The sequence below is a fragment of the Trichosurus vulpecula genome, chromosome 5, assembly GCF_011100635.1.
Source record: "Trichosurus vulpecula isolate mTriVul1 chromosome 5, mTriVul1.pri, whole genome shotgun sequence".
In the NCBI taxonomy this organism is placed as follows: Eukaryota; Metazoa; Chordata; class Mammalia; order Diprotodontia; family Phalangeridae; genus Trichosurus; species Trichosurus vulpecula.
In genome coordinates, this window is record NC_050577.1 from 108,261,821 (window position 1) to 108,289,007 (window position 27,187).

The 27,187-nt window shown below is 40.1% G+C and overlaps 1 protein-coding gene across 3 annotated transcripts in view; it reads left to right on the plus strand.

The window, feature by feature from the left end:
- ZC3HAV1 (zinc finger CCCH-type containing, antiviral 1) overlaps positions 1-27,187 on the plus strand; it is a 97,969-nt gene that overhangs the window by 23,839 nt on the left and 46,943 nt on the right. For 2 of the 3 annotated variants that reach the window (XM_036758866.1, XM_036758865.1), the window contains exons 2-8: positions 7,553-7,688; positions 12,471-12,729; positions 14,791-15,759; positions 17,286-17,489; positions 19,035-19,136; positions 24,371-24,494; positions 25,926-26,085. In XM_036758866.1, the coding sequence (XP_036614761.1) occupies positions 7,553-7,688; positions 12,471-12,729; positions 14,791-15,759; positions 17,286-17,489; positions 19,035-19,136; positions 24,371-24,494; positions 25,926-26,085 (1,954 nt within the window). The remainder of the gene's footprint in view (positions 1-7,552; positions 7,689-12,470; positions 12,730-14,790; positions 15,760-17,285; positions 17,490-19,034; positions 19,137-24,370; positions 24,495-25,925; positions 26,086-27,187) is intronic. The other variant, XM_036758867.1, reaches the window with a different exon arrangement.

Here is a 27,187-nt window from a genome sequence, read left to right on the forward strand (position 1 = left end):
CCAAGAAAACCCCACATGGGGTCAGGAAGAGTTGGACATGACTGAAATGACTGAGCGACAATATTGTGCTGTTGTCAGTTCTGTTCTTTACAGACTCAGTTTCCCTTGACAGCATTATAAATTTAGGTTGGCTCTTGGGCATTCTTGTGGGTCTTTTTGTAGTGGTTCTTTTTTTAAAATGCCTGCCTTTGTTTGTATTTGCTTTATTCTTTGTCTTGTTTTTGCTGGATTCCTGCAAGCCTTCTTTTCGACTTTGGGATTTCATTTCAATCAGGACTTGTGAATGGGACCTGGAATGGTGGTTTTTGTATTATCTTGTATGTTTATGTATGTGTGTAAATCCGTATATATATCTAAATGTATATGTGCATAGATACTGCTTTCATTTGTCACTTTTATTGTTCAAAAATTATGTGATATTTACCTTAAATCACTACTTAATGCATTTTCCAATCTTCACATAAAACTACAAAGAAAGGCAAAGTTAAGTTCTTTATAAACGTTCAAGACAAATATTGCTTCTTTTTTCCTGGAGGCACCCCACCCCCAGTACTTCCCTCAAGCTGTCCCCAGCCCTAGACTTTACTTTGTTCCAAATAGATATCAGTGGTGAACTTTACACAGGAATTTTTTCTTTTTCCATAATGGGAGAGGGAAGAGTAAAGGAACTTCTGTGTTCTCCTATTAGCTGAGCCAGAGAAGAGCAGCCTGAGCCTTCCTCCCCTCTGGTCTGCAGGGTGGGAGAGATAAAGAAAGTATTAAGTCCTCTACAATGGTTAAAGCAAAATGTTAGCATGTTAGAATCCCTAGCGGGCAGTTAAAACAGGTCTTTGTTCATCAATTGCTATTTGCTGTGTTTGAACTCAAAACGGTTTTCATTAGTAGGAAGACAGCATTGACCTTTGCCCAGGGATCCCCAATCACATTTTGAGAACCTCAGCTCTGGAAGTGACCTTCACGTTCTGCTGGCACTTATGGCACTCACAGTGCTTTTAGAATTTATTTCATATTTTAAATAGATTAAAAATATAGAAAACATTTTAATTACATAAATACTATGTTAAAATAGATAAAATTAGTTTAAGTATACAAATAATATAGTAAAATATAGAACATATTTATATAAAATTTAAATAAAAATATAAATACATAAAAATTTAAATTAAATTAAATTAAATATATTTAATTTCTATTTGGTGACTTTAGAATCAGAGCACCTAATTTTGAATTCTGCTTCTGCTGTACTCTGGGACGTTGGACAAGCTACCTTACCATTCTACACCTCATTTTCTTCTCTTGTCAGATAGGAACTAGATAGGCTATATAATCCCCATTTTGGATACCATGAGGCCTCAAGAAGAGATGAGACTGTTCAGAGTGAAAATGCAAAACCTTGACTGGCCCCTTTGTAAATGTGGTTGGTCTTCAGTATTGGCCTAGAAATCCATGTTGTTGGCTTCTCAGAGTACACTCTGATGATCAGCATCAACTGGCTCCATGAAAGTGAGCTTTATTTAAAAATAAAGTGAGGGGAGGCAGGAAATCCGGTACAACAGAGTGCAGTAGAATGGGCAGGGGCTGAGGGAGAGGGCATCAAGTGGGGCAGAGGCGTGGGGGCAGCAGAAGTAGAATCCAAAAGCCATGCTGGTTTGATTTCAGGTTATATGGTGATTTCACAGTGTTTTTGTAAGATGATATTACAGCAGCTTTCCATGAGGTATGCCACAAGGCATATACTGTAATGTACTCCTATGTTGGAATTGTGCAACTAGATGATGGCCATACCTTTGGGGAGCAGCATCCTTGCTCTCTTCAGAAAATACTTTGTTTGCTACAGAGCCTCAGTTCCATTTTCAACCAATAAGAGTTCTGTATTAACAGATGATGATAATGATATTTGTGTTACCTACCACACAGGACTGTGGTGAGATCATATAGGTAAAATAATTAGTAAACATGCAGCATCACAGAATATCAGGATTGGAAGGGAACACAGGGGCCATTCTGTGCCCACCATCTAACACATCTTTTGGAATTGTCTCCCCTTCACACACACCCCCCACTGCAACTCCCTCCCAATAGCCTCTACAAGTAGTCACACAGCCTCTGTGGAAGAAGACCTCTAGCAAATGAGAACCTGCCCCTTCTCTTCTGAGGCAGCTGCTTCCGTTTTGGGATGATTCTTATTAGGAAATTTCTCCTTATGTCAACTCTATTTGCATCATTGAAATTTCCAGCTCTTGTCTCCTAGATCTATTCTTTGGGACCAACCAGAATTGTTCTCCTGGGTGATCTCCCCTCAGATATTTGAAGACATCTTTCATGTTCTTCCTAAGTTTTCTCTGTGTCAGACATATCTAATTTAGCCCTTCCTAATATGGCATGAGGATCTTTTGTCAGAGAAATTTGATGTGAGGTCCTCCCGCATTAGCTTTTTTCCTTCTGAACTTAGCTATATTGGATTAGTTTGTACGAGAACTTTTAAAATATTGTATAATCAAAATTGTCTACTTCATCTTCTGTGATCCTCTATCCCATATTCAGTCATGAGCTCTCCCCCAGTACTTGTTTTTAGAAATTACTGTTTTGTAGTGTACTTTGAGATGTAGTATTGCTAGCCTTGCTCCCTTCTACTTTTTAAACAATTTCCCATGAGATTTCTGACCTTCCTGACCTTCTGTGCCTCCAAGTTATTTCACTGTTTTTTCTAGTACTATAAAGTAACCCTTTGATAATTTGCTATGTCACTGAAAATAAATTAATTCAGTAATACTATCATTTTTATTAGGTTGGCTTGGCCTACCCATGATTAGTTAATATTTTTCATTTTTGTTTTGTTTTTGCAGGGGGAAGGCTGGGCAATTGGGGTTAAGTGACTTGCCGAAGGTCACAGAGCTAGTAAATGTGTCAAGTGTCTGAGGCCAGATTTGAACTCAGGTCCTCCTGACTCTAGGGCCGGTGCTCTACTCACTGCGCCACCTAGCTGCCCCCAATTAATTTTTTTCCATATTGTTGAGTTGATTTCAGTCATGTTCAACTCCTTATGTCCCCTTTTGGGGTTTTCTTGACAAAGATGATAGAATGGTTTGCCATTTCCTTTTCCAGCTCATTTTATAGGTAAGGAAATCGAGGCAAACAGGGTTAAGTAACTTGCCTAGGGACACACAGCTAGTAAGTGTGTGAGGCTGGATTTGAACTCATGAAGGTGAGTCTTCCTGATTCCAAGACCAGTGCTCTAACCATTATGTCACCTAGCTACTTATGTAGAAGAAATGAAACGAGAATTAAAAAGAAAACAATTAAAAAAAAAAGCACTGGAGGAAAGAGGAGAATGAGAAAGTAGTTAATAAATATCATGCAAGTTATAGACTAAATATTAGTGAGACAAATGATGAAAAGCCTGGGAGACAAAGTTTCTGGGGAATTAATCATGAGTTTATTAATTAGGCCAGGTGATCAGCAATAAATTGATGGTCAGTGGTGTCTCTTGGTAACCAAAGATACCTAATGGAGACACTGAATGCCTTAAATATTTTTTTGAAAGGAAACGCCTCAGCAGGAGAAATCAACCCTGATTGGTGAACAATTAATGAGGGGGTGGACTTTTAAATGAGGAGGTGGGCTAACAGTTTTCAGCTCCTCCTACTGAGAACATGGCTTAATATGGGCACTTAGCCACCTCCAGTGATCTGGATAGAGGAATCCATCTCCACCCGGATCCCTCTGGTTGGTGTTCTCCTTCATGAACTGGGTCATCCTAAATGCCAATGGGGTAGGGGTGTACAAGTGCATAGACTTGATGCTTTGGGGTTGGAATTCACCTAGATTCTTTGTACACTCCAAACAGAAATACAGTCTCCTAGTTGGGTAGGCTCCTGCCCAAGATCAAGGAGCATGTCCTTCAAGATCTGGGCAGTCTCGTCTATCAGCCTTGTCCTTCAGAGACTGGCTGAATGAGGAAATAAAAAGAAAAAGCTTTTTAAAATAATTGGTTATTAATATAATGGAACAATAAATTTCCTCAATAGAAGTTGATGACTCCACGAGATAGCAAGAATTATTAGATTTTTTTATTGAACTCCAAGCTGAATGCTCATACACATATTAAACTTCATATGTTTACAACAGAACTTATGTTCTCCCCTCCACAAATCACAACCCTTCCAACCTTCCTCATTTCTTTTGAAAACCTTTTGTTTGTATAATTCAGCAGCTCTCCAGTCATCTTTGAGTCTTCCAACCCTACTCCCTACATATCCAGTTAATTGTCAAGTCTTGTCAGTTCCATAAATCAATCAGTAGACATTTATTAAGTACCTGCTACGTTCCAGGCCCTTTGCTAAATACTAAGGTTACAAAAAGAGGTGAAAGACAGTCCCTACCCTCAAGGAACTTACTGTCTAATGGAGACATCATGTGAATAAACATATACAAAGCAAGCTAAACATAGGATGAATAGGAAGTAATTAACAGAGGAAAGACACTGGAATTAAGGGGAGTTAAGGAAGACATAAAAAATGCTAAATTCTACCCCCCCCAGTATCCATCCTTTTTCTCTACTAATACAACCACCACCCTAATTAAGGGCCCTCATCACTTCCAGCTTCCTCAATTGCTATAAACACAGCCCACAACACTCCCCTCCAGTGCTGCCTGAATCATGTTAAAATGCAATTGGAAAATGTTTAACAATATAAACACATGAATAAAAAGAGAAATACATAAACGTGGTTTTCTTCCACGGTTATGTGGCCTGCAGGGTTCTTTATGTATGGTTTATTGGCTCCAGTTTCTATTTGAGCTTGGCACCTCTGACGTACTCCAGTTAGTCCCCCTGCCTGCAGTCTCCCCTCTCCATGTCACTTTCTGCAGAGCTGCCAAAGTTATAGTCCTAAAAGCCTGATCACGTTCAATAAACTGATGGGTCCTTGTTGCCTCCAGGATAAGATATATAGACTTCTTTTTCTAGAATTTAATGCCCTTCCCAATCTGACTTCAGCCTACTTTTCATACTCATTACATATTATTCCCCTTCATGCACTCTCTGGTCCAGCCAACTGACCTATTCTGGAAGGCATTCTCTAAATACCCTTTACCCTATAGAATCTCTCTCTTCTGGAGCCATCTTAGATGAGTCCTCTCCGCCCCCTATCCCATTACCTTGCATATGTATTCGTGTTATTTACCCTGGTAGCCCAGCATAGTGCCTGACAGATAACTTAATAAATGCTTATTGACTGACTGATAGAATGTAAGTTCCTTGAATGCAGAGAATGTTTAGTATTTGTCTTTGTCTTTTTGGTGTCCAGTGGCTCTTTAAAAAAAATTATTTATCTACTTAAAAGTTTTGAGTTCCAAATTCAGAAGGCAGGCACTTTGATATAAACTGTACATGTGCAGTCATGCAAAACAATCTAATGTTTTATTTTATACTTTCTAGAGTAAAAATGTTAAAGAGACAAAGTTTCTGGGTAAATTATAATCAATTTTATCAACCACTGCTAACAAGTATGTTAACAGAAAGGGCTCATTTGTCCTCTTCATGACCAAAGAGACGGACCTAATCTGTGAAACCTTCAGTACTTATAAAGCCTTTGGAAAAAGGGGTACACCTGAGGGTAGAAATCAACTTCAGTTGGTTAACAAGTATTGAGAAGAATGAATATTTTAATGAGAGGTGGGCTTGTTCTAATGAGGGCCTGGGGGACATGACTGATCACCCAGTTTTGTATCCATATCACCTCTCTGACAAAGGGGAGAATCCACATTTTCCCAGACCTGTCTGAGTCAGACATAATGGGCCGGAATCCATCAATTCAGCTAACTTTACCTTTTTTTAAAAAAAATTCATTTTTTTTATTTTTAGTTTATAACACTCAGTTCTACAGTTACCTTTTTAAAAATAATTAATTTGTCTATTTTTAGTTTTCAACATTCACTTCCATAAGATTTTGAGTTTTGAATTTTTTCTCCCTCTTCCCCATCCCCCCTCCCCAAGATAGTGTGCAGTCTGATATAGGCTCTCCTTATACATTCATGTTAAACATATTTTCACATTACTCATGATCTAAAGAAGAATTAGAACTAATGGGAGGAACTGAGAGAAAGAAGAAACAAAAGAAGAGCAAATAGTATGCTTCCATCTAAGCCAGTCATTGAACACTGTGGTTGTTACTGTGTACAATGTTCTCCTGGTTCTGCTCACTTCTCTCAGCATCAGTTCATATATGTATTTGCAAGTTTTTCTGAAGTCCACCTGCTCATCATTTCTCATGGAACAGTAGTATTCTATTACATTCGTATACCACAACTTGAGCCATTCCCCAGTTGATGGACATCCCCTCAATTTCCAATTCTTGGCCACCACAGAAAGAGCTGTTATAGAGCTGCCATTTTTATGATCTCTTTGGGATACAGCCCTAGAAGTCTGGGTCAAAGGGTGCACAGTTTTATAGCCCTTTGGGCATACTAACTTTATCTTTTGGACAGATCTGAGTTCTCCCTCTCAGTATCAGCCTTGATTTCTGAATGAGGGAGTAGAAAAGGGGAAAAACCTTGGTCCTAATTTAATAATTAGTTATTAAATACAAGAATCCTGAAGTCTCACAATGTTAGAGCTGCTCAGAGGTACTTAGGCCAACCTTTTCATTTCACAGAAGAGGGCATTGAAGTCATGACTTTGACTTAATTCATCACTTAACTAAGGCAGCTTCTACATGGAGACCCACTGTAATAGGGACTTGGAAAGATGCAAAGGAGACACCAAAGTTAGCCCCACGTGAAATTTCCTCTTTATGAGGACTTGCCTAAAATAAAATATGAATAGTTAGTGGTTATAAGTCCTATCCCCTGGAACAGTTAATTGCATTCAAAATGAAAATCTCAAGGTCTGATTCATCAAATATTTACTTGCTTCAAGTACAGCCTTCAGCCATGTCCCTAATCTTGAGCAACTGAGTCATCGGTTCAACTCCATCTTCCATGAATGCACTGAAGTGATATTCCTCAAAAGCGTGTCTCCCCTTCCTCTTTAATTAATTCCAGGGCTCCTTATTATCTCCAGGAGGGAAGGTGTTATTTTAAGGAGTCCTTTCTTTTGTAGATGGAGTATGATTTCTTTTGTGATCTAAAAAGTATATATGCTTTCCCCTTCTCACTTCATCCCCAGATCCTATCTGTTTTGGGAGTTGGATTTTTACAGGATTCCCTCAGAGCAAAGCGTAGAAGTCCTCAAGGAGCCAGGTGGTCTTGAGCTCTTAAATTTCTTCTGATGCATCTCCTCTGCAGGCTTCATATGGCAGAGGTGGAGTTATTGAAATGTCATGACTGGCTGTGTAACCTTGGGCAAGCTATTCAACCTCTGTTTGCTTCAGTTTCCTCAGCTGCAAAATGAAGATGATAATATCCCTTACTCCCCAAGGTCACTGTGAAGATCAGTATTTGTAAAGTGCTTAGCACTATGCCTGCTGTATAAATGTTAGCTGCTGCTGTTACTACTGCCACTACTACGACAACTACGACTAAGATGATGATTCTTTTTTTTTCTTTTCAGAAACTTTTGTAAATACTCCCATGAAATTCATTCAGAAAAGAACGTCAAAATCCTGAAAAAGCATGATCTTTCCATACTCACCAAAAATGAGTTGGCCGTTCTCCTTCTCCAGAGTGACCCCTTCTTTCTTCCTGATGTAAGTCTCAGTTCCTCCACACCAAGCCTGAGCAGACATTACTTTGTAGAAATGCCAGGAGTTGTTTCAAGGAAGGTATTGTTTAGGAGGGAAAAATGTAAGTGTAAAGAAAATGTAAATGTAAAGTAAAGGTAAAAAAAGTAAAAGCACCCCCTCCCAAAAAAAAAGACTCATTTCAAAGGTTTTGGAGTTTTATAGTTATAGGAGACATGATAGTCAAGGATCCTTGGCTTTGATTTAGTTCATTTGGAGAAGTCAGGGTTGATGAGGACTTTCCAACATTCTCTTGTTCATGATCATGGGAGTCCCAACCCCTCCATACCCTACCTAAGTCTATTAAGGAGTCTACAGCACTTCGAGGATATAATGGGAATGATTTTCCTCTGTTGTAATCAGGGAAGGCTTCCTGGAAGAGCTCACCCTCACCCTGGCCTTTTATGTGGGAAAACTTGCAGAAGGGCAGATTGTGGCTTTTAAAAGCTTCCCATAGGAAAAGACAGTGGCAGAGACATATGTAGGTAGGCCAGGAGGGAATGAGTGATGGTAAACAAAGATGGTGGTGAACAAAGCACCTAAAGAAAATTTATGGGATGATCAGTGATGGCCAACTTGAAAAACAAGAGTGAGTGGGAATGATAGAAGACTTTGAGGGCCATAGTCATAAATTGGGTTATAGTTTAGTGAGCATTTTTTTATAGTTTGCAAAGCATTTTATTTTTAAGTTAAAAAAATTATCAGTTAACAAAAATCTATTTTCTCTCCTTTCTGCCCTTACTCTCCCGTTGGGGAAATTTGACTTTTTCTTTTTCACTGGACTTGGATGACTGTAGAAGAGAGAGTGCGGCTGATGACTTTTTGCAACTCTGCTCAAATCCAGTGCATGTGCGAGTCAAGAAACCACCCCATGATGTCATTAGCCTTCTTCCCAAATAAATGACGAATAATCACAGTGATTGGGTAGAAACCAAACCAAACCCTCGTAAACATATGTAGTCAAGCAAAATCAAATTACCCAAACTGGCCATGTACTAAAAATATATGCCTTATTCTCCTCCCTCAGGCCTTCACCCCTCTGTCAGGAGGTGGGTAGCATGCCTTCTGTATTGGTCCGTGGACACTATGGTTGATTTTTGCACTGCTCAGAGTTCTTTATAAGGTAGTAAGCATTTTAAGTCCGTCTCATGACAAGACACTAACAAGATCATCAGGAGAACCAGGATTCTTAATTCATGCTTGTTTTTCCTTATTAGAACCTAGATGTTCCTATCTGTCTATCTCTGATATATGTGCCCAGGGGGACAGATGGCAAAAATTTGAGTGTATAGTAACCAGGGTAGTGGTAGTGGAAAGTAAGTGGGATGGAACTTGTGGTAAAATATTCTTGGCTACTCTCCTCCTGACCATCCATTTAACTCACTCAGGTGCCAAGAGTATCCGAAACCTCTACCCACATATTCAGGTTGGCTGGGAACTTTGCCTAACTGTACATATGGGTGGAAAATGCCTCTTATTCTAAGGTTCCACATCTTTTCTAAGACCTCAGAAGTTTTCTCTTCTCTGGGAGTGATTTGAGATAATTTGGTTGCTGTCCTACTCAGTGTTTCAGGACTTGGCATACCCCTCCAGGAAAGCTGATGCTCTTATGTAAAGGAAAGAGTATTGTTGACCTGACTTTGTGGCTCCCTATCTCATTAGGGGTGACTTTGGATACGTCACACTGTCTTTCTGTTGCCTCATTTTCTTCCATCTGTAAAACGAGGCTAGTGATACCTCACCTGCTGTTATGGGATCAAAAAAGATGATGGATATAAATGCCAGCTTATTTGTTGTCTGTGCTGGCTAGACTAAGCTTCCTGAGACCAAGGGCTATGTTCAGTTTTGTCTTTGCCAAGTGCCTAGCCCAGTGTCTGGCACATAGTAGGCACTTAATAAATGCCCATTGATTTATGTAACACTTTAAAGCTTACTTAGTGCTTTCCTCCCAGTACCTTGTGAGGATGAGTACATAATATCATCACCTGTGTTATGAATTTGAAGTCTCTGAGGTTCAGAAATAAATTGCTCAAAAGTGCACAGCAAGCGTCATAGTCAGGATTCAAACTCTGGTTTCTACTGACTCCAAATCTAGTATTCTTGTCACTACACCACACTGCCTTTCCATGTGTTAATATTGCTGTTGTCTACCTTTTAAAAGATTTAAGTTTACTCCTCACCTGACCATACGCTATTGGCTTTTCACCTGTCTCTCTCTGCCTTCCCTTACATAACCCCACTCTTCATCTGCCCTATGACCTCCTGTCCTTTGACTGCTCTTTCCCTTCCCAGGCCATCTCCCCCACACTAGCCACTCTCTTCTCTTCTCCCCATCTTAACCTCCTGGTGAACCAGTTCAACTCTGCACTGGCCTCCTCCCTTGAATCCCTAGCCCTCTTATTATATTGCCAATTATACCCAACCAAGCCCTAGCCTTGGACAGTTCCCACCAGTCACTGCCTTCTTGCTTACGCAAATGCTGCTGAATGAAGGTAGAGAAAATCATGCAATTGTTGTGACTGCAAATTTATGTTATACAACCTCAATTGAGCCCTCACTGCTGTTTTACAATTCTACCATACCTCCCTTATCAACTTACTATCTCACCTTCCACAGCATCTCTTCTGATTTTTTTCTCCTCTCCTTAAACCTTCCATGGTTCCCCTTCCCCCCACTCTCTTAGCTGAGAACTTTGCCTGATTTTTTAAAGAAAAAATGGAGGCCACTTACCATGAATTCTTTCTTCTCCCCTTATCCATGCCTTCTATCACTGATGACTTCTGCCACTGTCTTCCTTCACTCACATGATGAAGTGGCCCTACTCCTTACCAAGGTTCACCCTTGTTCAAATGATCCTGTTCCATTCCATCTCCTCCACCCAATTGCCCTGTGTCATCCCCACTCTCTCACTTATTTGTAATGTCTTCCCTCTCTAATGGCTCCTTTCCTGCTGCCTGCAAACAGGTCCATGTCTCCCCCATCCTGAAGAAACCGTCACTTGACTCTTCATTCCCTGCTGACTGTCTCATACATCTCTTTTGCCCTTTGTAGCTAAACTCCCAGAAAAGGCCGTCTGCCTTAGGTCCCTCCACTTTCTCTCCTCGCTCTCTTCTAAACCCTTTACAATGTGGCTTCTGACCTTATCATTCCATTGAAACTTCTCTCTCCAAAATTCCTAATGATCTTTCAGTTACCAAATCCAATGGACTTTTCTCAGTCTTCATTCTCCTTGGCTTCCCTGCAGCCTGTGACACTACTTACCACTCTCCTCCACCTTAAGACTCTTTTCTCTAGGTTTTCAGAACATGGCTGTCTTTCAGTTCTCCTACCTATCTGACCTATCCTTCTCTGTCTCCTTTGCTGGATCCTCTTCCAGGTCACACCCCTAACCTTAGGTGTCTCTCAGTTTTGACCTGGGTCCTCTTCTCTTCTTCTGTGTTACTGAATTGGGGATAACAATATTAGCCCTCATGGATTTAAATACCATCTCTGTGCTGCTAATTCTCATTTCTAGCTTTCTTGCCCCGATCTCTTTGCAGACCCCTAATCTCACAGCTCCTACTGCCTTTCAGACATCTTGAACAGGATGTCCAGTGACTTCCTAACCCTCCCCTCCTCTTACCTTCCTTATTACTGTCTAGGGCAGGGGTAGGGAACTTGCAGCCTCAAGATTTGTTCTGTGAAGTTTGGATTTGGGTTAAAGGACTGTACTTGAGGACCATGTGTGGCCTCGAGGTCGCAGGTTTCCCAGCCTGGTCTAGGACACTACAACACCATCCTCCCAATCCCTCAGGCTCACAACCTCAGAGTCATTGTGGATTCCTCACCATATGTCACCCCCCATATCCAAGCTGTTGCTAAGGCTTGTCGATTTCATCTTTGCAGCATCTCCTAAATGTGCTCCCTTCTCTCCTGTGGCACTGCCACCACTAGTGCAGGCCCTCATTATCTCATGCCTGGACTGTTGCAGTAGGGTCTCCTCCAATCTGTCTTCCAGACACTAAAGTGATTTTCCTGATACACAGGTCTGATGCCACACACACATACACACACACACACACACACACACACACACACACACTCACACACACACCCTCATGGCTTCCTCTTCCCTCCAGTATCAAATACAAAATGCTATTTGACATTCAAAACCCTTTATAACCTAGCCCTCTCCTACCTTTCTAGTCTTCTTACACCTTACTCCCTGCCATGCCTGGAATGTTCTCTGTCCTCAACCCCAACTACTGACCTCTCTGTTTTCCTTTGAGTCCCAACTAAAATCCCATCTCCTATAGAAAGCCTTCTACAAGCCCTCTTGATTCTAGTGCCTTCCCTTTTTTAATTCCTATTTTTCCTATATAGGTTGCTTTGCATATATTTGTTTATATATATTTATTTGCTTTAGATTATAAGCTTCTCTTTTCCTTCTTTTTGTATCCCCAGAGCTTAACACAGTGCCTTTTATATAATAGGCCCTTAATAAATGTTGATTGATTGACTGATTCCTCCTGAAAACATTGTTTGTCAGTATCTTTGGGTGCTTTGTATGTAGCATTAACTCAATAGGCTGGCCAAGAGTATAGAATGTCCTTTTAACTTTGTCTTCATTGCTTCACTTTACCCAATGCAGGCATCTTTGTGTGTTCATACTTTGCTTCATAAAGGTAAGGTGGCTACTGCTTGAATTGCTGAATTGTCTTCTCTCTGGTTACTCATTCCCACCATTGGTATCCTTCCTCTCTTCCGCAGATATGCAAATACTACAAGGGAGAACACAGGCAAGACTCTTGCTCTAAGAAGACAGAATGCATGAAACTACACATCTGTGAACACTTCCTTGAAGGGAGATGCAGTTATGTCCCCTGCAATCGGTCCCATAACTTGATGGATACAAAGGTCTTGGAACTTCTCAAAGAAGAGGGACTCACCGTCTCAGTAGTTAGGAATATCCAGGATATCTGTAATGAGAAGCATACCAGGAGGAATAAGGACATTGCTAGGAGAAGAGGTGACTTCAATTAATAGTTAGGATGCGGGCTAATGAATGGGCATATTGATATTTACTCTTTCATCAGCCAAGCTGTGCTGCTAGATCTTACCTAGCTTTAACTTACCAACATCTGCCTTGGTACATTTACATGGCCCATGCCCCATGCCTTAAATGCACTCCTATCCTTTCTATCTCTCAGCTTCCTTCTTTTCTTTCAAAGATCAGGTCAAATACTTCCTCCTTCCTTGCCCCATCTCCCCATGAACATGCTCTCTGATGCTCTTATAACGCCTTTGTTTTTATTTTTCCCCGTTGTGTTTTATAGTTATCTGCATCTGTCATGGTATAGTAGAAAAAAGCACTGAGGCAGAGAGCTTGGGTTTACATCCCATCTCTGACACTTAATAATGTGATGTTGAGCCAGTCACTTAACTTTTCTAGGCCTCAGTCATCTCATCTGTAAAATCGGGAAGTTGGACTAGCTGGTCTAGAAGGCCCCTTCCAGCTCCAAATTATAACCCTATGCTGTATCTCCTCCCCTGTCACTCCCCTTCGTCCCCCAAGAATAGAAGCTTCTAGAGGGAAGGGACTGCTTCGTTTTTGTCTTTGCATGCGTGGTGCTTGTTACAGTGTTTTGTCATATGGTAGGCATTTAGTCAGTGTTTGTTGAATTGAAGTAAATCCTCACAGTCTAGTACAGGTGGACCTGAGCTTACCTCTCCCACATACAGTCATCGCCATCACCACAACTTACATGTACACAAGCTTTCCTCATGACAGCCCTTTGAGGGGCTGTGTTGATCTAACCATTTATTTCTCAGTCCTCATTCTTCTTGAGTTCTCTGTTGCATTTGACATCAGGGTGTTGACTGTTCTCTCCTCTTGTCTCTATATTCTCATGATGTTGTTCTCTTATCCTAGGGAGGTGTGTCTGACCGCTCCTTGCTATCCTCTTTGCTGGCTCATCATCCATATCATGCCATCTAACTGTGGTTGGATTCTAAGATTCTGTCCTAGACTCTCCTCTTTTTCTCTCTAGATTCTTTTTCTTGGTAACCTCATTAGCTCCTATAAGTTTAACTATTTTTCTCTGGGCAGATGACTCATTGCTTTTTTCTTTAAACCTCCAGTTTTCATCCCAGCCTTATTATTGGCTCTTAGTTGATGACTTCACTTCTTCCTTTTACAAAGAGTTGGGGCCATCTGATGTGAACTTCACCTCTTCTCTTTCACATCTTAAGATTTCTCTGTGTCTCCTCTCATCTTTTCCTCTTTTGCTCCCATCTCAGAGAGTAAATTAGGTCAAAATTAACTCCTTTACTTGTGTCTCTGGTCTGTTCCCTCATGCGTTTCTTCCAGGGCTTTGCCCAGTTGACCATCCTATCTCTTGTCTGCTTTTTCCTTTTTTTTTTGGATCTGGACCTATGATTTCATTGATGTAGAGAATTCCCAACATGGAAATTCTCTCCAGTGATGCAAATTAACAGCTTATCTATAACTTATAGTCTTAGGGGCATTTCAAGATTAAATGACTAGCCTCTGGTCACACAACTAATTTGTATCGAGAGAGTATTGAACCCAGGTTTCCTGACCGCAAGGCTAAGTCTTTGTCCGCTATGCCATGCTGCTTTTCTCTCTCCCCCTTTAATGGCTCCTTCCTCTCTCTGCCTAATGCTGTTTTAGGTTGGGATGATGGGGATCCACTTGATCCCTTTTTCTTTGTCACATTGGTGCCATCATTTTGACAGGATTTAAGTTATGTGACATCCTGAAGAAAGGTAAAAATTTGAACAGGAGTTTGATACAGTGGAAGCATCTCTGACTTTTGGGTCAGAGGACTTTGATTCATATCCTGGGCTGTGCCAATTCCTAATTCTATGACCTTGGGCAAGGCACTTGCCCACTTTGGGCCTCAGTTTCCTCTTCTGTAAAGTGAAGAAGTTGGACTAGATCGTCTCTAAAGTCCTTTGTAGCTATACAGCTATGATGCTATGATCTCAATTGTACTCATTTTCTGTGTTCTGCCTTTTTTTCTTCCCTTCCTCTCCCCTCCCAATCCCCCCACCTCCTTTTTCTCAGGCCGGTCAAACCCAAAAAACGTAGGAGGTAGAAGCCAAAGTAGAAATCGTTATTTTTTGGGGAGGCAAGGATTGTCTCCATCTCCTTCAGCCTCTGTTGGAACTGCCCACATTCCAGAACCAGATAAAACAGGCCCAGCGCCATTGCCATCCTCCAAAGGCAAAGTGAATCAAGATTGTGGCCAGTCAAAATCAGCAACTCCCAAGACTGTCAGTACCCAAGTAAGTCAAGGTGGAACAAACTTGAGCTTTCCAGTAACTGGCCATATTGAGAGCTACTGTGGGAGCCAAGGTGATGCCCAGCGTGCTGCCTCCCGCTCTCCACCCGTGTCAGCTGACAAGGGAGCCCCGCCTGCAGTGAGTAGCCGCACTTCGAGAAGAGTGAATGTGCTCTTTGAAGGTAAAGCTGACTCTTACTCTGGATTATTGCCCTCCTACAACTATAGAGATGTAGGAGTTGACTTTGGAAGTCATAAGGCCTGTTCTTCACCTGCTCCCAATGAAACTGTTGACGTATGGGGCACAAGAAGTAATGCTGTGGTGTTTTCAAAATACAAACCAACAACTAATCTAAAGAAAGAGGAATCCTCATTTAAGAGTACAGACAAACAGTCCATGCTAGTGAATCCTCAAGTGACTGAGACAGCCACATTGATAGGCAAACTGGAAACCCCGGTTGCAAATAACATAGTAGCTAATGACAGTTGCAGTGTGAAATCAGAAGCGTTGTATAATAAGCAGTTGCAGCCGGTGGAATCAGTTGCATGTAAAGTTGATGCCATGACTCTGAACTCGGAAAGGATTATTAGAAATGAAAGAAAAGAGCCCTTTTGTGTGCTTCAGAGTATCCCGTCCTCTCCTGTGTCTAACACAGCAGCAGTCTGCGTACGACCAAAGGCATCATCTGCAAACGATGTCACCCAGAGTAAAATTCAAAAGGGCATTTCGGCCCAGTCTTTTTCACCAGTAGGTAAGGTGGATGCTGGACCTTAAGATCAATCTAAATATGAAATACAGAAATCAACGCATTATTCCTAGAATCTGAGGTTATGGCGTGGCAGTGGTGGGGGGTCACTTTCACTGGTGGGGTTATTGGCAATAACATCAGGGAGCTTGGGGGACTGAAGGTGAGTAGTAAAGAATAATTGGGGACGAGACTTGAAGTTTCATTGGTATAATGAGCTTCTGATGAGGAATCTCTCTTGCCAGTGTACGTTGTACATAAACACACCCATATAGTATACACATAGTTACACATAAATGTGTCGTTATCTCCTTTAGTCTTCACAGTGACTCTGAGGTGAGCGTGAAGTGACAAGTCTGGTAAGAAGTGGAGCTGGGATCCTTTCCCACTTGTGTATTTTACAGTCATAAATTGTTGCTTAGAGAACGGAAGGTTTAAGTGACTTGCCTGGGCTCATGCTGCCAGGATGTGTCAAAGTGTTAGGTAGGGACCTGACTTCAAGGCTAACTCTTATCCATTATGCTTCTATTATTATAATGATCATTGTTATTATTATCATCATATTATACATTGAATTTTATAAATCACTTTATATATATGATTTCCCAAAATTCTTGGTGTGATTTTAAGCTATTAAAGCTTAAACTTTGTTTATTGATTTGTCTTTGGCTTTTTTTTTTTTTGAGCCACACAGTTACCCTATGAGGTAGGTATGCCAGATGTGATTGTACTCATTCTGTTAATTGAGGCTCAGAGAGTTTAGGTGACTTGCCCATGGTCTCCCTACTATAGTAAATTTCAGTCAGGTTTTCATAAATCACAAGATTTTAGAGCTGGAAGAATTAGATTTAAATAAATTATAAAGAATTAGATCTAAATAAAATTTAGAGCTACAGAATTTCTAATCCAACCCCTTAGATTTACAGATGAGTAAATTAAGGCCTAAGAAAATTCAGTGATTTGCTCAAAGTCTCACATAGGATTAGGTAGGAGAGCCAGGATTTGAATCCAGGTCTCTCCTGACTCCCAAGTCCAGCACTTCTTAGGCTATAGTGTAACACAAGAGAGGGAGATGCAATTAGGAAAGCAAAACTATCTCCCCAAATTCATTGAAAATAAAAAAAAATTATAAATATTATTAAGGCTGTAGTTAGCAAATAAAGTATGACATTATCAAAACAGGAAGAAAGAAAAGGACTGAGGCCTAATGTCAATAAAGAATAACTTTGAGGTTATACATTGGGGGGACAGGAAGCAGAAATCTAAGCAACATAGTTCCGGAAGACCATGTGGGATTGGTTCCCACCAGCCTCTGTTTCCTTAGCTCTGAAATGGGGGTAATCCTGTCTCCTATACTCACCTTGTTGTAAAGATGAAAGGAGATAAATATACATTAGATGTCTGTTTATGGATGTATTTACAAACTTTGAAATAGCTGTAAAACCTTAAATAAATGTAAGCTGTTACTAATGAAGACTTGTGGTTATATAAGATAAAGCAAAAATAAAGCTTATGATTTCATTATCCCCTAGAGATGCAAACTACCTCCGTCTCTACATCAGCCGCAGACCACAAGACAGCCACATCTTCCTTGAGGAAACATCATATCCATACACAGGTGTTTTCCAGTAGCCGAGCCGGTTCTGTCTTTACCTCTGGTTCTAGTCAAACTCCTGGCACCTTGGCCACAAATCAAAGCAGAGCTGTGTCTCCTTCCAAAAGTACAAATGCAGAGGGTAAGTAGAGAAGTCTGATTGGCTATACTTCATCTGCTCCCAATAAGACCCTATGAGAGATGGACACAGTCTTGTCCTGGAATATATTTTATTATTATTATGGCTGCTGTTGTCCCAGACCTGTGATTTTATCTACATAGGTGCTGAAATACCCTCTCTTAATATAGATCAAAGTGAGACTAAGTCTTCCCATCTTGTCCAGGTTGGTTGTGCAGTCCTCACTTCTGAGCCCAATCCCACTGCTGCTCAGCCCACGGTCTTTGGCTGGCTCTGTTCCTGACCTAGGCTGCTTTGCAGCCTGGTAGCTCCCATCTCCCTGGGGCTTACCATAGTGGTGCTAGACTGAGAGTGGATGGACACTTGATCCACTTAGCAGCTCAGAACTCCCAGGCTCGAGTGATCTATCAGTTTCCGTGATAGCAGGGAATTAATTACCTCCAAGCATTAACCCGGGGTCCAGGACCTCATATTAAAAATAGGGGTATGTATACACACACACACACACACGCATGCATACATACATATACATATCACTATTTCAGTATAATTGTTCAACTTTGTAATTTCATGTATTTCATTTTACACATTTAAAGACACTCTTCTGAGTTGGGGTCTACAGGCTTCACCAGACTGCCAGAAGAGTCTGTTGCGCAAAAAAAGGTTACAAACCCCCGTCTTGGGGAATTTCTTGGGGTAGTGAGAAGCTGAGTGGCTTGCCCAGGGGCCCGTAGTCAGGATGTGCCAGTCAGTCCAGTCAGCATTTATTAATTTTTAAATTAAAATTTTTTTAAAAATAGCTCTTCTCCCCTTTTCCCTCTCTCTCTTTACTGAGAAAACAAAGAAAAAAAATCCTGTTACAGATATAAATGGTCGAGCAAAACAAATTCCTGAATTGGCTATGTAAAAAAAAGTGTCTGTCTTCCCTGTGAATCTGTCACTTCTCCATTACAAGGATGGGTACCCTTCAAGAAGCACTTATTAAGTGCCTAGTCTATGTCAGATATTGGACTGACACCTAAATTTTTTTGACTTGGAGCCAGCTTTCTAGGCACCATACCCTGTTGCCACTTCTCTGTGGTTCTGGTCACCACAAAGCCATGGCCAGTGGAGATAGAGGTCAAAATCATCATCTGACTGTACATCTCCAGCAATCTTGAATTTGCTAGCCCAGTAACAATAGGGGATTTAGGAGTCAGTTAATAAGCATTTATTAAGTGCTTACAGTATGCCAGCCACATAGATTCTTACGCACTGAGAATTCAGAGAAAGGCAAAAGACAGTCCCTGCTCTTGAGGAGCTTATGGTCTGATGGAGACAACATGTAAACAACTATGTACAAACAAGATATGGACAAGTCAAGTTTGAAATAATAACAGAGAAGATACTAGAATTAAGGATTGGGAGAGGCTTCCCACATTTTTTAAGTAACAAAGGTAGATGCTTTGATAATCAATTATATCCCTTATTTGCGTCAAAAGAATCCAGACCTGCTTATATGAGAGTTTTTTCCTTCAGGAAAGCTGATATTTTGTGTGTCTTCTTTAGATTTCAAAGCCAGAGTTTCTAGCACAACACCTTCAGGAATGGAGAAGAATGACTCCCAAAAGATTTGTCTTGACTACCTCAGTGCAGATTGTAAACTGCAGAGTAAGTGATGTTGAGTGAATTAATCTGGAAAATACAGAAACTCTGGAATTTCACCTGGGTTGGAGTGGGTGGGGATGGAAAATGCGTGTTGGTAGAGCAGTGAACTGGACCTGTCATGCCATTAATTTAGGGAATTCTCTCAGATGAATGGACTTCCTTTACTAGTATAGATTGGTATCTTCTCTGCAATTTATAGTCTTAGCTTTAAAGACCACCAAAAAAATTAAATGACTTGCCTAGCGTCATAATTCATCTTCATTTGGTCAGCTCTTGATCTGCCCTGTGTCCATTATCTTGTTAGAGAGATTTTAAAGGGCCTTTTCTATGTCCAGAAAGGTCTGGGGAGTCCAGGGACCTTAGTTAACTGTCATAAGGTTCTTAGGAGTTACCTGTATCATAAACAGTCCCCACATTTTAGGGAATCTTCACTCTGGGTGTACTCAATTTAATATAACCTCCTTTCAGTTCATATCCTCAAAGCCTAGAAATCTGTAAGTTGACTTGTTTTGCTACTAGAAACTTTACCTGAAGCTGCTAATTTAGTCCCTGACAGAACTATTAACTTTTTGTACCTTCCTTCTAGTTCTTTTGAATTTCCCCTTCTTTTAGTAAAAATAGGAAAGATGAAGAGAAAACCATTAAGGTCTAATGTGGTACGATATCTTGGAACTTTCCTCTCAGTTAGAATGTTTTTACCTCTGTTTCTTTGGTAACAAAGTCATTCTCATTCCTCTCCCCCTTGCGTCCTCCATTTCCTGTCAGGAATCTATATTTAATAGCTCCGACCTTGTCTCAAGCTTGCCAGTTCTTATGTAATTCTAGGAGCAGTTATGTTTTTTCAAAAGCTGAGCTCACTCAACATTCCCCTCCAAACAACTTTAAAATAATGCCTCAAATTGAGTGCTAATACTACAGCAGCACAGCCAACAAAAGATCAGAGTGAAGCATTTTCTCAGCCAAAGATAATTTAGGAGGGCAAAATGGGATTGGCCTTGAGCTCACTTGGCAGCAACACCAGTGGTGGGTCTTGGAGGTGGCAGTAGTAGCAGCAACTTCAGGAGATGTCAAACCAGAAACAATAAGGAGATCAGGCAACTGGTCAGAAAGAGACTACAGGGTACTCTGTGCTAGCAGCGGGCGTGGGACAGGATGCAGTATGGCTACTCCATTGCCTATACCCACTTACAGGACAGTTGCAGGGTAGAGAGTAGCGCTTGCTATCCCAAGGAATCAGGGGCCTTGAGGAACGACTATAACTTCCTGGATCACTCCGTCTTAGAACAACCAAAAACTTCCAATCCCCCAGAACTTGCTCTGAAAACAGAAGTGTGAAAATATCTGAAGCTTGGGACTCTCTGTCATCATGCATGCCCCTCCTCCAGCCTAACTTTAACATAAGTTCTAAGTCAATAAATAGGCTAGGAAAATGAGCAAACAGCAACAAAAAGAATCCTACCATAGAAAGCTTATTTGGTGAAAGGAAAGACTCAGAAACCTCAAAGGAAAAAAAAAATTGAATTGGACACAAGCTCAACAAGAATTCCTGGAAGAGCTAAAACATTTTGGAAATCAAATAAGAGTGGTAGAAGAAAAAATGGGAAAAGAAATGAGTATGATACAAGAAGAAAAATTACAAATAGACAACAGCTTGGTAAAAGAGGCACAAAAAGATATTGAAGAAAATAACATGAAGAAAATAAGGAAGCAGAATTGGCTATATGGAAAAAGAGGTACAAAAGCTCACTGAAGAAAATAATTTCTTAAAAATTAGAAATGAGCAAGGGTACTCTGCTGAAGTTGCTGCTACTACTGCCACCTCCAAGACCCACCACTGGTGTTGCTGCCACGTGAGCTCAAGGCCAACCCCATTTTGCCCTCCGAAATTATCTTTGGCTGAGAAAATGCTTCACTCTGATCTTTTATTGGCTGTGCTGCTGTAGTATTAGCATTCAATTTGAGGCATTATTTTAATTTCATTCAGAAGAATGAAAAATAAAAGAAATTGGGGAATATTTCATCAGAAAAACAACTGACTTGGAAAATAGAAGAGAGATAACTTAAAAATTATTGGACTACCTGAAACCCATGATCAGAGACCCTAGACATCATATTTCAAGAAATTATCAAAGAGAATCTTCCATGATATCTTAGATCCAGAGGGTAAAATAGAAATGAAAATAATTTGTCAATCACTACTTGAAAGACATCCCAGCTGAAAACTCTTTGGAATATTTTAGTCAAATTCTAGAGCTCCAAGGTCAAGGAGAAAATATTGCAAGCAGTAAGAAAAAAACAGTTCAAATATTATGAACCCACTGACAAGATCTTAGTGGCTTCCACATTAAAAGAGTGGAGGGCTTGGAATGTGATATTCCAGAGGACAAAGGAGTTAGGATTACAACCAAGAATAATGTATTTAGCAAAACTGAGTATAGTCCTTCAGGGGAAAAATGGATGTTTGATGAAATAGAAGACTTCCAAGCATTCCTGACAAAAAGATCAGAGATGAATAGGAAATTTGACTTTCAAATATAAGACTAGAGAAAAGGATTAAAAGGTAAACATGAAAGATAAATCATAAGAGACTCAATAAGGTTAACTGTTTATGATACAGGTTAACTCCTAAGAACCTTACGACAGTTAACTAAGGTCTCTGTGTACACAAAGGGCACAGAAATGAGTTGATTATGTTGGAATAATTAATAAAAAATGGATTTGTGGGAAAGGGTTGCACTTGGACAAGTGGGAAGAGGATCAGAGGAATGGGGAATAATTATCTCACATTAAAGGAAAAGCTTTTACAGAGGAGGGGGAAATGGTGGGGGAAGCAGGCAATACTTGAACGATATTCTCATCTGAATTGGTTCACAGAGGGAAGAATACACACAGTTGTATTTAAAAATCTTATCACACCCAACAGGGAAGTAGGAGGGGAAGGAAATAAGAGAAATGGGGGGTGGTGTAATAAAATGGAGGGCAGATTAAGGGAGTCAATGGTCAGAAGTACAACAGACTTTTGAAGAGGGACAGGGTAAAAAGAGAGAAGGATAAAGAGAAGAAAATAGGTGGAGGGAAATGCACAGTTAGGAATTATAACAGTGAACATGAATGGGATGACTTTACCCATAAAATGGAAGTGATTAGCAGAATGGATTAGAAACCAAGAAACACACTTGCAACCAAGACACACACAGAGTAGAAGAAAGGGGATGGAGCAGAATCTATTAGGCTTCAGCTGAAGTAAAAAAGTCAGGGTAGCAATTATGATTTCAGATGAAGCAAAAGCAAAAATAGATCTAGTTAAAAGAGATAAGTGGGGAAACTATGTCTTATTAAAAGTATCATAGACAATGAGGTAATATCAGTACTAAACATATGCACCAAATGGCCAAGTATCCAGATTCTTAAAGGAAAAGTTAAATGAGTTAGAGGAAGAAATAGACAGTAAAACTATACTAGTGGAAGACCCCAACTTTCCCCTCTCAGAACTAGATAAGTCTAAAATAAATAAGATAAAACAAGAAAGAAATTAAGGAGAGGAAGAGAGTTTTAGAAAAGTTAAGATATAATAGACTTCTAGGAAAAATTGAATGGGAATAGAAAAGAATATATTTTTTTCTCAGCTTCTCAAACATTTTACCTCGTCAAAAAGTTGCCCTATACCAGGTCTGTATTCCAAAGAGATTAACAAAAAGGACAGAAATATTTATAGAGCTCTGTTTTGGCTGAATAAGTTGTGGTATGTGATTGTAATGAAAGTCTATTGTGCTATCAGAAATGATGAGCAGGATGATTTCAGAAGAACCTGAACTTACATGAACTGATACGAAGTTAAGTGAGCAGAACCAGGAGAACATTGTACACAGTAACAACAGTATTATAAGATGATCAACTGTGACAGTTCCAAAAGACATATGGTGAAAAATACTATACACCTCCAGAGAGAGAACTGATGAACTGAATGCAGATGGAAGCATATTTTTACTTTGTTTCTTGCTTTTTACTTTTTTTTCCCAACATGGCTAATATTTTACGTGACTTCACATTTTACGTGACACACAGAAATGTTATATTGCTGGCCTTCTCACTGGGTGGGGGAGAGATGGGCGGGACAAAGAGAATTTAGAACTCAAAATCAGAAAAGAAGGCTAAACACAAATGAATGATTTTTTTTTTAAAGGAAAGCATCGAGAATGCCCAGCACCTTCCGTCAAGGCACATCAGCACCCTGTCACTTAATAATTAAGTCCTTCAGAGTTATCCAAAATACATAGATAGAGCTTAAGAGAATTGAGCAGTATCACCCAACTAACAGGTATCAAAGATGAGATCTGAGCCCATGTTTTCCTGACCTGAGCCAACTACTCATCACTACCTCTTGGTATTTATATAAAGTGAGAGTTCCTTTGAGTTTGCCTAACCCTAACCTTACTGTCTCCCGAATCTTAATTTATTCCTTGCTGTAGTTAAGCTTATGTCCATTAAAATCTGTGTGTTTTTATTTTAAAAGAGAAAGGCAAAGAAAGTATTAAGAATCACGCTGTTCTTAGGCTATCTTATCAATATTAACTTAATTGTAGATTTTCTGAATGTGAGGTGTTTGTTCCAATCACCAGCTAATTGACATACTGTTGGATGAATTGAACTATTTCATCATTGATATTCTTTCCATAAATGAAACCAAAAAGCGTTTTTCCTTATTTCTTGAAAATTATGTTCTATTCTTCATTGTCAACGAAAATTGCTTTGTATTCTACCATACTCTGATGCTTACTACTTGTATGACCTTGGGGAAAGTCATTTAACCTTTCATGGGCTGAGTTTTTTCATCGATAAAATGAGAGGTTTGAACTAGATGAACACTAAGGTTTCTTCCAGTTCCAAATTTACAATCTTGAATTCTAATAAATGAACATAGCTAGAATCAACATTTTATGTGTCTTCTGGTGGTGAAATGTGGTAATTGCAGGCTTATGCTTAACCGAAGTGTAGTGAAAGCAAGTTTTAAGAAATTGTTCTGCTTTCCAAGATTGCATCGTGGTGAAGTGGAGGGCGTCTGTACTGTATTGGAGATGGATTGGCAGAGAGGTAGTAAAGGGCATTCTAGGGAGGAGATGCATTATAACTGTAAGGAGTATAATAAGTTGACTGGGAAAGTGGGCTTGGAGAAGCCTTGATTGGAGGCGATATTAATAGACGAGCTTGGCCCTGGGAATTCTGTGCTTTCTTTCCAGGCTGCTGCAAGTCTCTGCATTTTCATCTACCGTACCGATGGCAGGTGTACATTTTTGACGTGTGGAAAGACATGAAGGAGATGGAGGAGATTGAGAAAGCTTATTGTGACCCAAGCATCTCCAAGTAAGTTGGTGTCTACACCCTGTTGAAAGGAACCAATTGGGTCTTTAAAACACACTTTCTGCTTGCCTTCATTCAAGCTTGAGACAGATGAAATGGGCAAATTTCAGCGGATTGAATGGAAGAGTTTAAGATCTGAGATTTAGAGCTGGAAGAGACCACAGAGGCTATCCGATCCAGATGAAGAAACCGAGGCCCATGATGTTGAAGTGACCTGCCCGAGATTACGTGGATAGTAAATATCAGACTTAACCTAAGGTTCTTGGACTCCAGAGCCAACATTCTTTCTGCTCTTCTGTGGCAGATGGAGAGACTCACATTCATAATTAAATGATTTTGTCTTTTCAGATCCTAGCAGATTTTTTTGTTCTGTTTTAATGAAGTTGTTTCCAAAATTAATATTTGACAAGCTACTCTTTTCTCTAAGCATACACCCATATGACCGTATATGCACACACAATTGCTGTGGTTCTCTGCTGATCATAAATGTGTGAAAAATATGGAACAATAAAAAAAATCCACTTTGGCATAGTTGTACGACAACATTTAAGTATTCGTGCATTTCTTAAAAAGTAGAATGCAAAGGGGCAGACTTTAGATTCTTTCATCTTTTGTTATTTCTGTTCTTTTCCCCATATCTGAGAAGGATCTGTATAAAGTCCATCTATTGTAATAGAAAGAGCCCTGGATTTGGACCTGAGATTAGATCCTGACTTATTGTTACCTTGGACTTAAACTGTCTGGTATACAGCTTCCTGAACTATAAAGAGGGGAAATTGGGGGTAAATGCAGAGGTGTTCTGGTAAATCATTCTATGGAAAGAGGGGGATGCACAGAGGATACACTTTTAAATTTAATTTGCATTATTAACCTTTTCCACATTAGTTTCTAAAGCTAGACAATCAATAAAACAGTAAATCAAACTGTGATTTGAAGTATTTGCTGATTTCCAAGGTGTAAATGCCCACACTGAAAAATTCAACTTTTGGCTCTAGAAAAGCCAGTTTAACCTGGCTCCAATCCACTCCCTGCTAAATGTCCCTTAAGGTCCCTTCCTACAAAAATCCTCTGATCAGAATTTTGTTTTGCTTTAGACTGTGCTGAAAGAGATAATGTTAATAAACTAGAATATAGCCTCAAGCAAATTATCTCACTTCCCCAGAAGCTGCCACTGTTCTCTTCTGCAAGTTGGTTTAAGTGATCGAAAATGCACTGAATCTAAGCTCTCACCAAAATTGTTAGATTGATTTTAGAGTCTTCAAAAGAGAGATATGAAGAGTTGGGTTTGGGGAGCAGAAGGGAAGGGAAGGGAAGGGAGGGAGACAGACAGACTGAGAGATGGGGTTATGGCTGGGAGGAATTTAGACACATAGTTCCGTGTAGCACTTGGCTAACTTGAGACTTTCTTTTTTCTCCCTGAACATTTACTTTCAGAAGTCACAGTGTGGACTTCCAGAAAATGCTATTTGGTAGTTGTCCTGTCCGACGTCTCTCTACTCCATCAACTGTCCAAAACCCTGTTCATGTCCTGGCCACTAAGTGGCTTTGGTATTGGAAGAATGAATTGGACCAGTGGATTGAATATGGAAGAGATGTGAGCATCCATTTCCTTCCTGATAATGCTCTTGTTCAAAACTCAAAGGTTTTAAAGAAACCCATTAAATATTTTATTTTTAAATTTTATAAAATTTTATTTATTTATATATTTTTGACTTTGTACTTTATGTTTGAACCGGAATCTGTGCATTTCTGGTGGGAAAGTACAAGCTTTTTCTTTTCTTTGGGGAATTAATGTGTTATTGCAGGATGTCAGGGACGTCTCAGGCTGAGGACCTGCAAATTTTCAGTGCTCTCCAAAAGGGATCAGATCCAGGGCAGAAATCTGACTACTGTTCCTCTGGTCTAAGCTCTGCAAGATCTTGCCCTGGGTTTGGGTCTGAATAGCAGTAGATTCTGCTGATGTACTAAGCTCCTGTCATCCATATGGAAAGCTCTCTTGGTTTAGAGTAATAGAATGCAGGCTCCCCTATTTGTGTACAAGCTTTGCACCAATATGGCTCCACTCCCTTTGGGGGCCTTTTCCACCTTATGATATAGGATGTTGATTCACCTGATCATGAGCAGCTCAGAGCTCCCCTGCAGAATCTACTCCTGCTTCCTCAAGTTTACTGAATCCTAATCATGTGATTATGACATAATGGAGTCACCTCCCCAAGGAAACAAATTAACTTGCTTAGAGATAGCATTTTTATTCTTGGCATAGAATCAATAAAAGCAATAAGATAATACATAAGAAGAGAAACAAGCATTTGATTGCATACTGTGTGCCAGGCTGTGCACTAAATATTTTAGAAATACTATCGCCTTTGATCCTCACTGCAACCCATTTTATAGTTGAGGGAACTGAGGCAAACTTGCCCACGATCACATAGCTGGTAAGTGTCTGAGGCAGGATTCAAACTCAGGTCTTCCTGACTCTTAGTCTTGTGCTCCAGCTGCTGGGTTATGTAACAGCCTAGGTGTCTGTGCTCTGGTTTTGTTGGTGTGAGTCCACGATAGTCTCTTGCACTCCTCAAGCATCCAGACAGACATTTATCTCTTTATTTGGAGATTTGAACGATGATGTCTTTTTTTGAACTCTGACAGCTTGGTCCGACTTTGCCAGCTGAACCACTACCCATGCTCTCCCTGTTAGA